The 12741-nt window shown below is 43.9% G+C and overlaps 2 protein-coding genes across 2 annotated transcripts; one reads left to right on the forward strand and one right to left on the reverse strand.

The window, feature by feature from the left end:
• Positions 1–2113: 2113 nt before the first annotated feature.
• Positions 2114–3163, reverse strand: LOC121800912. The gene has a single exon (XM_042200402.1). It carries the CDS (start codon positions 3161–3163, stop codon positions 2114–2116), a length of 1050 nt encoding a protein of 349 aa, XP_042056336.1.
• Positions 3164–8849: 5686 nt separating this feature from the next.
• LOC121799285 (probable serine/threonine-protein kinase PBL18) lies at positions 8850–12448 on the forward strand. The gene is made up of 5 exons (XM_042198605.1): positions 8850–9170; positions 9989–10669; positions 10993–11250; positions 11374–11493; positions 11646–12448. The coding sequence occupies exons 2-5, from the start codon at positions 10010–10012 to the stop codon at positions 12273–12275; spliced, it is 1668 nt and encodes a 555-aa protein (XP_042054539.1). The 5' UTR covers positions 8850–9170; positions 9989–10009; the 3' UTR covers positions 12276–12448.
• The last annotated feature ends 293 nt before the right edge of the window (positions 12449–12741 follow it).

A 12741-nucleotide genomic window follows, 5' to 3' on the forward strand; every position in this document is an offset into this window, starting at 1 on the left:
TCCGGATCCAAGCCATCCGAACTCAACAACCAACAAAATCAACTCCATAACTCCGATTCTCACAGATCTGCTCCGATCAACTCCAGATTCCACAATCACAAACAACTCCACAACATCAGCAAAACAAAACCCCGATTCATCCACAAACAAACTCCATTCTTCCAGATCTCACTGTTAACCTGCAGTAATCCAGAAAATAACCACGAAAACAACCAACTCCAACAATCCAACTCCAAAATTCAAGTAAACACAATCAATCATCAAAAGTCATCACGATCTACGTAAGTGAAAATGAAACTTGCATAAAAGTAGAGAAATATCCAGAAACAAAAGAGGACCGAGTTTCGAACAGCGAAGCTCGGCGAATTCAGCAGAAACGAAAAGAAAACAGAAATAAATTGTTTCTTCACCCCAGAGAAGGACGGTGTTACAACCCACAACACTATCGGAAAGCTAAATATGAACCCCAGCGCGAATTAGAACCAAGTATGTGAAAAGCGAACTTAGCAACAGGCTGTTCGTGAGGCCTCCACCGAGAAGGTCCCTCCAGTTTGCATGCTTCTTCCTTTTATAGATGCGGACATAGCCTTCTAGAGTCTTCGTAGAAATCCCTATTCTACCCTTCAACTCCGAGGCTTCCTCCGTCAAGCAATTTCTTTCATAATGTCCGCTCTTTCGCCAGTTCCCTAGGACTATGCAAGCATCCTCTTCTTTTCCTGGATCTAGCGAAAACCTTCACACACCTGGCTTAAAACATGCGTTAGACCCAGTAATTTCACGAAATAAAACCCCTAGACCGATGCATGAAATTAGCCTTATCAAAGCCTTGCAGGCATCAGAGAATTCAAACTCCACATCGTTCTGGAGAAGCTTCGTTAGAGGCTGAGCTATCTTTGCGAAATCCTTGATAAACCTTCTATAGAACCCAGCGTGGCCTAAAAATGCTCTGATCTCCTTCTGATTTGTAGGATACGACAGCTTTGCAATGACCGCCACCTTTGCTGGGTCGACCTCTATTCCCCTGCTCGACACTACATGGCCCAGGACTATTCCTTCAGTAACCATAAAATGGCATTTTTCGAAATTCAGCACCAAGTCCTTCTGGCGGCATATTTCCAATACCCTATTCAAGCTACGCAGCCTTTGATCAAAGTCGTCCCCATAGACAGTAAAGTCGTCCATGAAGATCTCAATGCAGTCTTCCAACAGGTCAGAGAAGATGATCATCATGCATCTTTGGAAAGTGCCTGGGGCATTGCAGAGGCCAAACGGCATCCTCCTGTAAGCGTAAGTGCCAAAGGGGCAGGTAAACGTTGTCTTCTCTTGGTTATCTGAATTTACAGCTATCTGGAAGTAGCCACTATAACCATCCAAAAAGCTGAAGTACTGCTTCCCTGCCAATTTCTCCAACATTTGATCAATGAATGGCAGAGGGAAATGATCCTTCTTTATAGCTTGGTTCAGCTTCCTGTAATCTATGCACATCCTCCACCCCATGACCGGCCTAGTCGGAATCAACTCATTTTTTTCATTTTTCACGACTTGGATTCCTCCTTTCTTAGGCACCATGTGTACTGGGCTGACCCAGTTACTATCTGGAATGGAGTAGATAATTCCGATCAATACCAACTTGACAATTTCCTTGAGCACTTCTTCCCTCGTGTTGGGGTTGAGTTTCCGTTGTTGGTCGCGATGCGGCTTAGCTCCTTCTTCCAGTCGGATGTGGTGCATACACAAGTCTGGGCTGATGCCCACCAAATCTGTCAGCTTCCACCCGATAGCCTTCTAATTCTTTCTCAACACTTCCAGCAATATGTCTTCCTGCCCCTGGGTCAACTGACTATTGATGATGACGGGCATTGTTTCTTCCTCCCCCAGATAGGCGTACTTAAGATGTGCTGGAAGGGGTTTCAACTCCTTCGCGGGCTTTGGCTCTTCAGTAGGCAGAGGATTTTCTGCCACTTCTTTTTCCAGTGGCTTGCCTTGATCTAGCCGCTTTGCTAGGCTAGATACTTGAGCTGTCCCACTTGACCCAGCTGGCTTCGGGCGCTCGCAGAAATCCGTTATTGCTTTCGTAATGGCCTGGTCGTCCATCTCTCCGACCTTCATGGTATCATACCACTCTTCTACTTCTTTCTACAGCGGAGTCAATGAACTGCCTCTTTAGGAATTCTTCCTCCAAAAATTCTTGTACTAAGGGTTCCGTCACATCTACCGAGTATATGTTCTCGTTGTCGGTTGGCCTCCTCATGGTTTCATCTATATTGAACGTGAATTGTTCTCCATTGAAGTCCAAGCTTGTCATCCCATTACGGACGTCTATAATGGTGCTGGTCGTAGACAGGAACGGCCGTCCCAGTAGGACTCCACTCGACTCCCTTGCTACTGGCTCCGTCATCTTGATTACGAAAAAATCGGCTGGGTACAGAAAGTTATTCACCTTCACAATAACATCCTCCAGAATTCCTTCAGGGTGAATACACGATTTGTCGGCCAACTGGATCATTATGTCAGTGTCAATGAGCTTGGCTGCTCCCAGCTTCTCATAGATAGTATATAGCAGCACATTGATGGATGCCCCGAGATCGCACATCGCGTGCTCTACTTGAATATCTCTGATTGAAATCGAGAGAGTGAACATCCCTGGGTCGGTTTTCTTTAAAGGAAGATCACTCCGTTGGATCACGACAGAGATATTCTCATCTGCAATCATTCTACCTTCCTCATTGACCTTCCCTGCCAGGTAGTCTTTAATAAATTTGCTGATCGGGGGCATCTTTAACGCAGTCAAGAGTGGCACCTTCATCTTCACGTCCTTGAACATACTTGCCACATCGATTGTGGCATCCCTCTTTTTTGTCACCATTCCACGGTACGGATATGGCTTAACTTTCTCAGTTTCCTCTCTCTGACTTTCCTCTGAGGATTCACCTCCCACTTTTGCCTTGCCCTTTTCACTCCCTTTTGCTTGCTCTGCTCCACTGGATTCTCCTTCTCCTTCATGGCTCGGCCCAGACATAGATGCTGGAGATTCCGTAGGTGGAGTAGGGCCCTGGTAGGCTTTTCCTGGTCTCAGGGTTACTTCGCTAATGTTTTCTCGACCAGGTGGCTGCACAGTGGCTGGAATCCTTCCTTCATTTCCCCTTAGCTCGCCCAGTGACATCGCAACTTGAGAAAGTTATTTTGTCAGCATCTCCAACGCCGCCCGCTGCTCCTTCTGAGCCTCTTGGATTTCCCGCATTGCATTGTTAGGATGGTGCGGTACTATCATATCTCCCTGACTATCGTTGGGGTGTCGGTTGTATCTTTGATTCGGCGGTCCCCTACTGTAGTTGGGCTGCGGGTAGTCATATTGCCCATAATGTTCTTGTTGGTATTGCGGCTGATTGTGCTGTTGATTTCCAGGGTACAGATTTCCCCGTTGGTGTGGTGGAACGTAGCTGACCATCTGATTGTTTGGCTGTCTTCCCTGGTTGCTTGACTGTAGGCCCTGAAGTCTGTATCCCCAATTTCCCCCTGATTGTCTGCTTGACCAGTTGGGTTGTCCTCCATTAGACCAGTTCCCTTGAGTTCCGCTTTGTATTATGTTCCCTCCAGTGTTTGGTTTATCCTGGATTCGAGCATGCCAGTGGGGCTGCCCTTAAGAGGGTTGCATCTGCTGTGTTGAGGGTTGTGGTGGATGGCTTTGGTTCTGGTCAGTCCATCGAAAGTTTGGGTGATCTCTCCATGGGGCATCTCTTTGCTTTCCCTGGATCTTGTTGCCATTTGCGTTCCAATGGCCAACGGCATTTACTTGGGGCAGTGGCTCTACCTCAAGGGGGAATTCGCAATAGTAGTAGTGATACTCCTCTGGCGGAGGCGGTGGCGGCGCATACTGTGTCTCTGTCGGTGTAAGGGGGTGGAGGTGGTCTGGCTTTCTCCACTGCCTCAAGCAGCTTCTTTTCCATTTGCTCAAATCGAGCCTCCATCTTTTCGTTATTGCGCGCCTCGGCTGCGTGCACCGCACCCCTTCTGTACTGGCCACGGGACATTTCGTACGAGCGTTTGGCCTCGATGAGCCTCTCCAGGATGTTCTTGGCTTAGCTGAATGGGGTCTTTGAGAAATCCCCCTGAGCTACGAGGTTTAGATCATTCTTGCCATCGACTGTCAGTCCACCATAGAAGATCGAATAGATCTCCCGCTCCCTCAGCTTGTGGTTGGGTCATGCTTGAAGCAGCCATTGGAATCTATCCTAATACTGGCCGAGGGGCTCATCGTACTCCTGTCTGGCTTCTGTAATCTCCCTCTTGAGGGCACTTATCTTTGACTCGGGGAAGAAATGATCTAGAAAGATCATTCGGAACTCGGCCCATGTTTTGATGGACCCTTCTGGCAGTCTCGACAGCCATACTCCAGCATCACCCTTCAAGACGAAAGGGATAGCTTTCAGCCTATACAGGCTGGATAGCACAGTATCGGCAAAATTCCTCCAGGAAGGCGTACGGACACTCTTTTGAAAGGCCATAAAAATGGGATAAAACGGCCAGTACTCCGGACTTGATCGCGATGGTCCGCATCCCAGGAGTAACGGCAATGGCATGTGTGGGCTCCTTCTCATCATGAGCGTGCAGAGAGCCAATTCCTGAGTCGTCGGCGACGAGGACCATCTCTGCTTCTGCTCGTTCAAGTGGTGATGGTTTAGGTTGCACGTTCTACTCTCCTTCTTCTTCGCTGGTCAGTTGGTCAACAGCTGCTGCTGCTGCTAGTGCGGCTCTGTAACGAGTGGTAACGACGCCGGCTTTCTGGATTCTTCAATGAGCGTTAGTGCCTCTGTATATAAGAGGGTGGTTCCAGTGGCTGCCGCGGTGGTACCTTCTCATCAACAAAAGAAGAGAAAAAAAAACAAATGAGAAAAGAAAGAAACAAAATTATATACACCTATGCGCTACACACAAACATAAAATAACATCATGCTTCCCTGGCAACGGCGCCATTTTGGAAGGGGCCTCGAGAATGGGCGCGAATAGAGTATGTATCAAGTTATTTGGAAGATAACCGAACCAGTTGGATCAGTTAACCAATGTCGTTGCCACTTGATCAATGCAATCTCGCTCTCACTCGTTTCCTACCAAAGTAATTTATAAACTCCCAATTTTGCACTACTTTAACAGTAAAGCGGCAAGTTCGGGGTCAATCCCACAGAGAAGCTAGTGTATCAAGTGTGTGAGTAGTGAACAGGGGGTTGGCTGCTGCCACGCTTTAACTTTGGGAGTTTTTACCTACTGATTTTACTCTAGACAGAATTTAACTTACTAACTTGATCAAGGAAATGTTAACTACTGGGTCAATTTCAGACTGAAATGAAAATTAACTACGTGAAACAGTAAACACCACGATGAAAACGAAAGCAACTTTGATTAAAACTAAAATCAGAACAGTACAACGTGAAATTTAAACTAAGCTAACACTTCAGAAAATACGAAAGCAAGTAAAACCGAGGAGATCCTCGGCGGGAAACTTAAGAATACGCCGACAGATATCAAGTATTCTACAGCGCTCCTTCGATCACCCTTTCTAACTAAGCATTACTTTATCTAAGCTATCTATAGAACTGAACTAATCTAGAGAGCTAAGCTAAACTAAACTAAAGACGGAAAGTAAAGGATCCCCCTATTAATGTGGTGGCACATCCTCTATTTATAGGCACGACCTCCAGCTGGATAATGATCTTGGCAGGGAATATTCGCTCACGCTGAGTGTGAGCAACTCGTCGATTGCTACGTGCTCTCCTTCTAGAATGACGACGCTTTTCAGTAACAGATTCATGACTCAGCTCCATCCTTGCGTCTCATATATCAGCACGTGTCCCCTTCTAGAACGTTGTCCTTTCTAACAGAATGATGCACACCATCCAGCTCATTGCCTCGCGTGTCCTTCTTCTGGAAGCCTGTGGTCCTCTCCTTGCTTGCTTGGTTACTCCCCTTGATTAACTCCCCCGATTGCTGGCCTCTTTTCACCTATTGTACTTGCTTGATCAGTTTGGCCTTGTTGCCTTGGTCAAGCGGCATTCCTGCACATTTAACACTTGCTTTGCACGATAAACGATCAAGTAGCGTACATTTTACCCCTAAACCGATGCATGAAATGAGCTTTATCAGGGGTCGGCATTGGGAACCGCTCCGGCCGGCGTCGGAGCTACTCAAGTTAGCTCCAGCAAGTTGGCTAGCCACGTCTTCGGAGCCGGTGTTAGATAGGAATACCGACCTTGGTCGTTTGGAGAAGCCGCTAGAGTAGGATGTTACGCCTCCCTTATACTTCGGATGCGACCGCGTCTCCTGCCAAATGTTGTGGTACTTGGTAGGTTGATGTTGACCTCGCTCCAGCCGCTCCCCGCCGACCGCTCTTCCTGGAGGTAATACCCCTGGATCTTTTGGATTTCTTTGTTGGCTCTGTATATGGCGTTGCACACCATACTCTCGTTGCGCTCGATTGTTCCCGCCGGCCGGTTTTCATTGTATCGGCGACAGATGCGCCACCAATAATGATCGCCGGATTGGTTCGTGCCAACCTCCGGATCTTCGGAGATTGACAAGAACGCCTTGAACAATTGCTCCATCTCTGCCGGAGTGTACGATGTGCGGACACCGCGAGTAGGAGGAGTTGGAGTTTGGGAGGGGCCGCTCGACCTCGCTCTAGGCTCGGGTGTCCACCCGTATTGCCCTTCGGGGGCATCTTGGTCGTCGATCGAGTAAGGCCGGTAGCCACCCGGAACTCCCGAACTTTGGGTTTGAGGAGGGGCCGAATATTCTATTTCCGGACTAGGAAACGGTTGTGAACCGAACCAATCGGGTTTCCAACCGTGGGAGCCCGGGGGGTGATCGTCGTGGCCGGACATTGTTATGTTGTAGGAGTGGAAGAAAGATTGAGAATGGAAATGAGAAAATGTAGATGAGAATGGAAATGAGAGAATGTAGATGAGAATTGTACATTGTGGTGTGAATTTTTGGGTGTGAAAGTGGGGTTTTATAGATGAAAATGTGTATTTTTGGGGGAAAAAAATTGAAAAATAAATTAAAAGTGGGTAGAAAACGGATATAATTTTTTAGGAAGTGGGAAAATATTTTTTTATTTTTAATTGGTTTTTTTAATTAAAAACTAATTTTTTTAAAAAAATCAAATTGCCAACGGCTATGCCGTTGGCCAATCACCGCCTGCCACGTCGCCTGCTCGCTGACACGGACGTGCTCGATGCATCGAGCAGCGCCGTGCCAGCGGCGCGAGCGCAGCGGCGGACAGCGTCTCCGTGCCACTGGCACGGACGGACGGACGAGCTGCAGCTCGCCGTTGTGGCTGCTCTAAGGAGTCATCGAGTACAAGAGCGGAACGTATTGATATTATGAAAGTTTCCTATGCTTCAGCAATTACCATATAATGTACTCCATATGTCTTACAAAAATATGTGCATTTGAAATGACTTGAGAATTAATCCAGAATTGGTAAAGTAAGAGAGAAGAGAAGAAGGGTAGTTAAAGTACTGTTAGTGGATTGTGAGACCCATATTATTGTTAGTGTTTAATGAGTTGTAATGGTGGGCTATAGTGGTATAAATTGTAAATCAATTGATGTATATGGGTAATGAGTTGGATGCAACTTTCCATAAAGGAAATGTCCATATTTCTATACGAAGGGAAATGGGAGTGCACATATTTTTATAGGATGGGGGAGTATGTCATAGTGTGTACAAGACTGAATATTGCACAAGAAGTTAAAGTATTAAGTCGGTTCATGGGTAATCCGGGCAAGCTACATTGTGAAATATTAAATGGATCTTTCTATTCTTAAGAGTACCACAAGGAAGATTTTATGTTTCAACGGCAAGAATTTTGAGTTAGCATGTTATAGTGATGCAAATTTAACATTCAGTGATCCTGATGGGAGAAGAATGCAATCATATGGTGGTACTGCTATTTCATGAAGTTGTAAATTGTAGAAGATCGTTGCTTTTGTCTACGACAGGGACGTAGTATGTAGTTGTAATACAAACAAGTAAGGAGATCAATATGGTTGCATCGTTTCTTGGATGAACTTTAGAAGGATGACAAAAGTACAATACTTTACAATGATAGTTAAAGTGTAATTTTCTTGACAAAGAATCCAAATATTTCAGGGATAAAGCATGCAAGTTGAAGTATCATTACATTCCACACTTATTGGAGATGAAAATCATGCAACTTGATAAGATACTTGTAAGCAAGAATCCAGCATGTATATTCACTAAGGTGGCGACCTTAGAGAAACTGAAGTTATACATAGCCTCAATTGGTCTCGTAACTAAAAGAAAAGGTTAGACGATACCAAACAAACACATGTAGGAGATGAAGAAAATATGATTATATTTTGAGTTACCAGTCTCCAAGTGGAAGATTGTTGAGTATGGAGTTTGAAAGGAAGATTGTTAGAAATTTTGTGTGCACATGCTTTGCTTGGGACAACAAAGTAAATAATCGATAATTATTTATATGCGACACAATTTTGCACTAACTTCGTCGAAACAATTTATGTTTTGATCTGTTTCTTAAAATTAAAAACTATTCTAATAAGATCAATTCATTCTCCACGCACAATACTTCAACCAGTAACAATACTATCTCTCCTTTAATTTACTAATTGTGTTACCCGCCGTGATTAAAAAGTTTCTATTTTTAAAATTATTAAAATATGAATGTAATCAAAGAAACCTTAATAAATTAACACAAGGGTATATAGGTAATTTCATGGGGTTATCCTAAAAAGAAATGAGAGGTCAAAAGTGTCCGGAAATGATGGTTGGAATAATATGCCCAAAACAATAATGATTTTGATAGTAGATCGGTTTTTGGTTTGACCAGTGTGCTATCCTTCTCTTCTATATCTTTCTCTCTATATATATGCTAATTTTTTTAATCTCTTCAGCTTCTGCTTCTGCTTCTGCTTTTGCTTTTAATAATCATCTAAATCCCTCACCCTTCTCTCTCGAAATTCCTCACTGCATTTCCAGATTAGTATTCATTTGACTCGCCTCTAGCTAGGGTTTTTCCCTTTCCACTAGCTGCAAGATTTGAAATTTCAGCTCATGGATGCCTCAATATTCCGAGGAATTAAGTAATTATCCAATTCTTCGCCCAAAAGGGGTTCAACTTTCATCTTTCCGGTTAGCTCTTTTTTTCTGATTGATTATTTAACGTGTATTTCTTCCTAGTGATTACTATTTCGTGATGAATTTCTCTGGAATTTGTGATTAGAAATCTGGATCTGCACTCGATTTTGGTTTAAATTGATTTCTTAATTTACTTCACAAATCTTTGCTGTAGAAATTTGAGTCACGAATAAATGTGTTTAGGTAATTTCAAAATCAGATTGAGCAAACCGACGTTTTTTGTCATTGGCATTAGTAAATTCGGTTCAGATCATTGGTAAGCAAGCAGAAATGTTCTTTCGTTGAGCATTTAGTTTTTATTTTGCAGAGCAAATTTCCGATATCTGAGATTGATTTTAAATATGTTGCCATCTTTGATGTAAGAAAGTCAAGATTTGGAAACTCAATTTAGTGATATTTATGTCTTAGGAACTTTACTTCTTCATAAGCTAGGTGCTATGCTATATCTCTTACTCCCTCCGTCCTGTAAAAATAGGGACTTTAGGGATGCCACAGGTTTAGTGTGAAATCGGTAAAGTAGGAGACACGTAGAAAGAAAAAAAGTGATTGAATTATTGTTAGTGGAGAATGAGCCTACCTTATAGAAAGAGGCTATTTTTGTGGGAGGGACCAAAATGGAAAAAGAAGACTATTTTTATGGGACGGAGGGAGTATATGGCAAAGTGCATTAGTTTGTTTCATTGTTTAAATCTCGGTCTCCCGTAGTTGCAAAATCAAATACTCCTTTGTAAGTAGGGTGTAACTTTTTTGATCATTTGGTAAAGAGATTGAATCAGATGTTGTGTCCCAACATATTTAATGCCTTTTGGCAGGAAATATCTTCCTCTTGCAGCATGGGCTGCTTTACGGTTTTAAAGAGTAAGAAGAAGAAGAAGAAAACCGAGCAGACAATCTATGTTAAACGTGTAAACCCACAGGAGCATTCCCCGACTGCATTGCCTGAACCACAGTGCCAGACTCGTTCTTTACAGTCTGCACCTCCAAGTTTTAAAACCAGAGTGAAGCCTGTTCAGTCTATTACGAGAGTAAGAAGTAGCAGGGCACGAGCATTATCAGCACCATCGAGTCTTGATGCTGCAGAACAAGATGCACTTGCGTCTACAGAATATGAGGAACAGGATGAACCAAGGAGTCGCTTTGGGTCAATGAAAGAATATAATTCACCAAGCCCTCAACCTCTTCCGCTTCCGTCACCCCGTGGCACAAATTCTTTTAAGGCTACAACAAGCTTCAAGATGATGAATTCCAGTGGCCCACTTGATATGTCTGGGCCGCTTCCGCTTCCTCCTACTTCACATCCAACTCTGGCAGTGAAAGGAACACTTGTTAACTTTTCATATGAAGAGCTTGCATCAGCTTGTCATAATTTCTCTCCTGAGAGATGCATGTCCGAAGGTCTATCTTCTGTCATCTACCGGGCTTCTTTTGCAGAGGATGCATCTGGATCAAGAAAACTTGAAGCCACTGTAACCCGTCTTCACCCTTGCAATCAGGTATAAGTTTGTTGGATTTCATATGTCTTGTTTGGTATTTCTGCACAGGCTATTTGTTGAATTTCTTGCATTGATTCGAGATATTTTCACTGGGATAGAGTTGTGAGATTCTGTTAGCCTCGTTATTACTTTGTGTGTGTGGGTGATGAGACAGATAAGAAGCATATTACCTTTCATTAGCTAGCTTCTGTTAGCATTGAAGTCCTTGTCCTCCTGCAAGCTTTCTTGTCTGTTGTATTAGTTTTGTCATCTGCGTAGAGATATCCTACTGTATTTATCAGTCATGCACGTCTAGTCTGACATTGATTGTCATGCTCTTTCAGGGTTTGAAGGAGTTTGTGAATGATGTGAATACCCTTGCTTCTTTACAACATCCATACCTCTGTAAATTGATTGGTTTTCATGCTCGTGAAGGCTCTGACCACAGGATGTTGGTCTATGAGAGGCTATTTCATGGGAGCTTGGATAGGCTTTTATATGGAAGATCAGATGGTCCACCTATTGACTGGAATAGTAGAATGAAAGTTGCTTTCTGTGCTGCGCATGGTCTAACATTTTTACACGAGGAAGGACCCTTTCAGGTAACTAACATTATATGGCCGTTACATCCATCCCTAAAATGCTATATTTTGAGACATGATCCTTGTTGCTATCATCAATTGGCTGCTATTATACAGGTAACTTATTCTTTTGCTCCTTGACAGGCGATGTTCCATGAATTTTCAACTGCAAATATACAGATCGACAAGGATTTTAGTGCAAATCTTTCTGGTTATGGTTGCATAAGCCACATCCCAGAGGGGGATATCTCCAGTGGCTCAGTTGTAAGTGCTATATCTACTATTTCTAGCATCATTGTCTTCTGCTTTACGTGAATACACGAGGGAGAAGTTGGGAGGGGTTTGTGCATCGTTTCAACTTAGCAACACAGCTTACAATTATGCATCTAGCTAAAAGTGTCCATTGGTTGTTTCAGGCTGTGGCAAATCTTTCACTGGAGACACTGGAGAAGGGTTTGCTCACCCCGAAGAGTAATGTCTGGAGTTTTGGCATTGTGCTTCTTGAATTGCTCACGGGCAGGAAAAATCTTGACAGCCGGCATCCAAAGGAAGAGAGGAATCTAGTGAAATGGAGTCGGCCGTTCCTGGCTGATGACTGTAGGTTGTCCCTAATTATGGATCCTCAGCTAAAGGGCCGTTTCCCTGTAAAAGCAGCTCGGACGGTAGCTGATATTGCTCAAAGATGTCTCCTGGTAGATCCGTCCGAGAGGCCAACCATGAGAATCATAGTGGAGCATCTTAAAGCTATACAAGACATGAAGTACACCTCTCGATTTCCTCTGCAAGAGCCAGGATCAGTTAGTCAGAAGAATATGTCGAGATCACCTAGTTTGAATGGGATTGTCATTCCACCTACTCGATCAAATTGCTCGCCTACACCTCTAACTAAACCATCCATTACCCCTCAAAGTCTGCACGCACTGCCCCTGGCTCTACCCCCTAGATCAAGTTCATCTTCGTATATGTTGGATGAATTTGATCGACAGGAAAGCCGGAGATCGTCATCCTCAACCGTTCGGAGATCTAGTGTGGAAGGATTTTGTTAGATAGCGATAATTTTTTTTTTAATTTTCCTTTTATTTTCTTTTAACATTATGAAATGTGATCTTACATAGTATTATATAGAAGATAAAGATATTTTCACAGTTGGTCAGAAATTATTCAGGTGGCCCAGTTTTTTGTATATGAATTTGCTGTGAATGATTACATTTTCTCCGATGGCGCCTGACTGTGGACACTTAACAACCTCGGCTTCCTCCTTACCTCTGCGCAATTTCTTCCTCACGCCCCGACTGTTGCTTCTTCTTGCGCATTGAGAGTCATGCAGATGTTGCACATTGCACGATGGCTTGTGCTTGCCCTTCCCGCTCGGAGGCTGTATGCAGACGAAGCAGGAGCAGCCTGGATGATGCCTAGGCTGTCTTGTAGTTGTCGCCTCAGAGGAAGATCCTGATTCTCGAATTGCCCCCGGTAGCTGCTCTGTTTGTCTTTTGCACTAGTTTGAGGCTTGTT

This window comes from Salvia splendens, chromosome 4 (genome assembly GCF_004379255.2).
Source record: "Salvia splendens isolate huo1 chromosome 4, SspV2, whole genome shotgun sequence".
Lineage (NCBI taxonomy): Eukaryota > Viridiplantae > Streptophyta > Magnoliopsida > Lamiales > Lamiaceae > Salvia > Salvia splendens.

Excerpts from the sequence above, each read along its gene's own strand:
- LOC121799285 (XM_042198605.1), top strand. The coding sequence starts at position 10,010 with ATGGGCTGCTTTACGGTTTTAAAGAGTAAGAAGAAGAAGAAGAAAACC. Across the intron at positions 10,670-10,992 it reads GTCTTCACCCTTGCAATCAG|GGTTTGAAGGAGTTTGTGAA; the intron begins GTATAAGTTTGT and ends ATGCTCTTTCAG. Across the intron at positions 11,494-11,645 it reads ATATCTCCAGTGGCTCAGTT|GCTGTGGCAAATCTTTCACT; the intron begins GTAAGTGCTATA and ends TGGTTGTTTCAG.
- LOC121800912 (XM_042200402.1), bottom strand. The coding sequence starts at position 3,163 with ATGTCACTGGGCGAGCTAAGGGGAAATGAAGGAAGGATTCCAGCCACT.